Source organism: Orycteropus afer, unplaced genomic scaffold, assembly GCF_000298275.1.
Source record: "Orycteropus afer afer isolate SDZICR_OR568_19922 unplaced genomic scaffold, OryAfe1.0 scaffold00020, whole genome shotgun sequence".
Taxonomy (NCBI): domain Eukaryota; kingdom Metazoa; phylum Chordata; class Mammalia; order Tubulidentata; family Orycteropodidae; genus Orycteropus; species Orycteropus afer.
In genome coordinates this window covers 13,247,916-13,251,718 of record NW_006921607.1, presented here as the reverse complement: position 1 = coordinate 13,251,718, position 3,803 = coordinate 13,247,916, and the positions used below count along the sequence as shown (strand labels likewise).

Below are 3,803 nucleotides of genomic sequence, written 5' to 3'. Positions count from 1 at the left end.
TATATCCCAGTGTAAGGCTGGAAATTCTACAGTCTACATTAAAGAATGGGGGTCACTTTAAAGATTCAGTTGAGGATTTATCATTTAAATTATTCCTTAAAATGAATATTTTGTTTCATTAGGGAATTGGTCATAGTGATGAAATATGGGCCTTTTCTTCAGAAATTTCATTTGGCTAAATGTTATTTGTGTTCATAGTAAACAAGGAATCAAAACAAAAGATTTTGCTGGATTATTTTAAGCTCTGTTACTTAGTAATTGATAATGAAAGTAGATGGTTAAAAAAGATCACTGTAGGACATTTAACTGACCTTCAATAAATGCCCTTTGGACCTGAATTCAGGGACCTCATCTTGGCTCTTTCACAACCACATCCTCTTCTCCCGCATACTTTTGCTCTCCAGCCGCCTCACCCCTGTTCAAACCTCACCCTTTACTACTTTTTTCTTATGTGTAAGTAATGCCTACTATTTGAGCTAAATGGGATTTATTTTAATAGAGTGGTTCTTTTAAAAAGAACTGTATACTTCTTTGTAGAGCAAATGCTATTGATTAATTCAAAAAATATATGGAGAGCCCACTATGTGCTAGCTGTTCTTTCAGGAATTTGGGATACAAAAGTGAATAAAATAGACAAAATTCCAGAAGGAACACTAGATTACAGAGCTCTTCTGCTCACCTTCTAACTCTTAGATGGATTTGACACAGCTTTTTAGAGCTGTGCTGTCCTATATGGTAGCCACTAGGTCCATGTGACTATTTAAATCAATTTTAATTAAATTAAAACTTTAGTTCTGCAGATAGACTAGCATATTTTAAGTGTTCAATAGCCACTTGGAGTAACAGTGTTAGAAAGGGCAGATACAGAACATTTCCATCATTAGAAAGATCTACAGATTGTCTTGGGGAATCCCAGTGGAATCAGCCTCACTTGTTCACAGTAATACCAGTACAACCAACTTGCTAACGTGTCCTTGGGGTAGTTTTCCCTCCTTCTCTATTTTACCCTTCCTAGTCTCAGACTCCGCTCTCAGGATTCACGTCCCAAGATACATTATCTGTATGCAAGTTTTGTCCTGAGCTCTATTTTCTAGAGTAAATCCAGCTTAGATAAGGACTTCTTATAGTCCCTCAATTTTATGCTCAACTATTAATTTATAAAGGCTTTTCTGGGAAATGAGAAGCATTGTCACATTAAATGTACACATTGGTGGTAAGAAGCATTAGATTTTAGAAATGTTGAAATATAGAAATCTTATTATACCAAAGATTGCTTTTTTGAGTATCCTAACCCATGACTATTTTAAGTCTTTTGTGTAAAGCCATAGCCTTAGCAAACAATACCCCACATTTCTGGTGCTTCTTAAAGGCAGGAATTGAGTCTTTATTGTAACCCCAGTGTTGAACACACTGGGTGGAACACCCTGTGGAAAAAAAGAAGGCATTCATCAAATACTTGTTAAATGAATATTACTCTTCTTCGTAGAGCTTTATAATCATGTCAAATGTTATAAGGGAGCCTATTTATGTTAATTAAAAAATAGGTACCTTAACATTAATTGAGGAATCACTCAGAGCTCTGTGCTAAGTATATCATTCTTGCATTATTGTTTAATCATTCTCTCGCTCTGTGAGGTAGATAGTATTATCCCTCTGTCATAGATGAGAACATAAATGAACAAAGAAGGCAAAGAGACTTGTCCAAGGCCACACCAATTCCATGTGGCAGATATGAGCTGCTTTTGGTTCCAGAGTCCTCTTTCATTATTACTGTGCCCTAATTCAGAGTGCTATGTTGAGTTTTCACCTACATGTGGCATGCAAATTCATGTCGGGAAAGTAAATGTTGACTTCGATTTGGTTAAAGTAAGTTTGACTTGTAAATTGAACATTCAGTAGAGATGACATTGAAAATGTAAAACTGGAGGGGGGAAAGAGAGTCTGTGTTAGAGAACACAGACCTGGGCTTCACCTACAGGCAGGAGATGTTCAAGTCCTGAGTTGACCAAGTGAGAAGAAGATCAACAGGAGCATGGGGGAGGCCTACAGTGATTCAACAGAAAAGCCTCATGTCAGAGTTGCTAAGAAAGAAGAGAGTTTATTGGATGTATATGTTTGAGTTACTAATTGTTCCTTCAGATAATCTAGAGTTGATTCTGTACTCTTATATACTCTAGTTATTATTAAGTAAATAATACTAGATTCCTAATCCTGTTGTAATTTTAGTTCCTTGGGAGAGAGAAGGAAGCTGCTTCATTATATACAAAGACTGAGTCAAACTCAAGTTGATACAATGAAGGTAAGAGGAATATGACTGTATTAATTTTTAATATAAAGTCATGTAACTTAATCATGTAAAATTCATTTTCAAAAGAATGGAAGGAAATATGCTACTGAGTGAAAGGATTGTGGATAATGGGAATCTACTTTCTAAGCTTTGAATTTTCTAAAATGAGCACAGAGTATTTAAATCAGAAAAAACTATGGTATTTGAAGAAAAGTACAAATAGCTTGTCAAATCTTAACATTTTGCTTTATTTGCTTCAGACTACTATTTTTAGAATAAAATATTACAAACAGTTGAAGGCCTCCTTTGTACCCTTCCTAGATCCTATTATCCTGTTTTCACCTTTCCCTTCCCAGAAGTAAGCATCATCCTGAATTGAGTGTTTACCATTCCAATGAATATTTTTATACCTTCGCTACATATATATATATTCATAAACATCCTCTTTAAACTTCACATAAATGGTATTATAAGTAACCTTTTAAAATTTTCTTTTTTTAAAAGAAATATATATTTTAAATATATTTTTGAGAATCGTCCACATTAACACATAAAGCCTTAGTTACCCTCTCAGTTAGAGAAGAAGTTGTAAAGTTATACTCAATTATTCTGTCAGTTTTGGTAAACTTTTTTTGTCCAGTACTAGACCAGATGGTGGGTATATTCCTAAAGTTTAATCTATCAGTAATGGTTGATCCCTCCTTCCCACCCCCTTTCAGACATCAAAATCAAACTTTAGAATCCCAAGAATCTTTTTGAACAAACATTTATCTGCCTAGCCCCAACCTCAAAAATTCTGATTCTGGAAATTTGGAATGGAGCCCCAAGAATGTGGCTTTTTCACAAGCTCTTCAGGATATTTCGAATACCATGCTTAAAAGATTGTTTGGTTTTTTTTTTTTCAATTGGTTGGTAACAGGAAATGTGTCCCTGGGTGATACAAATGCTTAACATGTTTGCCTGTCAACTGAAAGGTTGGATGTCTCAGTCCACCCAGAGGCATCTCAGAAGAGAAAGTTGGTGCTCTACTTCTGAAAAATCAGCCCCTGAAAACCCAATGGAGCACAGTTGTACTCTGACACTCGTGGGTTTGCCATGAGTTGAAATTGACTCAAGGACATCTGGTTTAGTAACAGGAAATGTACCTTATTGTCCAGCCTCTGGCATCTTTAGGTTAAGAAAACTTAGTTTCAGATCTAGAAGAAGGTATAGGGTACCTCATTCTCCTTTTCCATCCTCTTTCGTGAACAGTACTTCATCAGGGTTTTGTATGATTTTTCAATGCAGTGTATAATATTTGAGTTATTTTACATCCCTATGAGAATATATGTTTTAATTTTTCTTTGGCAAGTGTTCTGGTTACTTAGTGCCTCTCTGACAAGAAATATACCACAAATGATGTGGCCTTAACAAACAAGAGTTTATTCTTTTTTTTTTTTTTTTTAATTAGGATTTGGGTGAAGATTTACAGAGTAAATTCATTTTTCATACAGCAGTTCACATATACTTTGTCTCA

The 3,803-nt window shown here is 35.0% G+C and overlaps 1 protein-coding gene across 1 annotated transcript in view; it reads left to right on the top strand.

Annotated features, from left to right (window-relative positions):
• Positions 1 to 3,803, top strand: part of LOC103191862 (deoxynucleoside triphosphate triphosphohydrolase SAMHD1) — a 70,408-nt gene that overhangs the window by 7,905 nt on the left and 58,700 nt on the right. Inside the window, 1 exon segment of the mRNA XM_042783606.1 lies at positions 2,151 to 2,299. Coding sequence (XP_042639540.1) covers positions 2,151 to 2,299 — 149 coding nt within the window.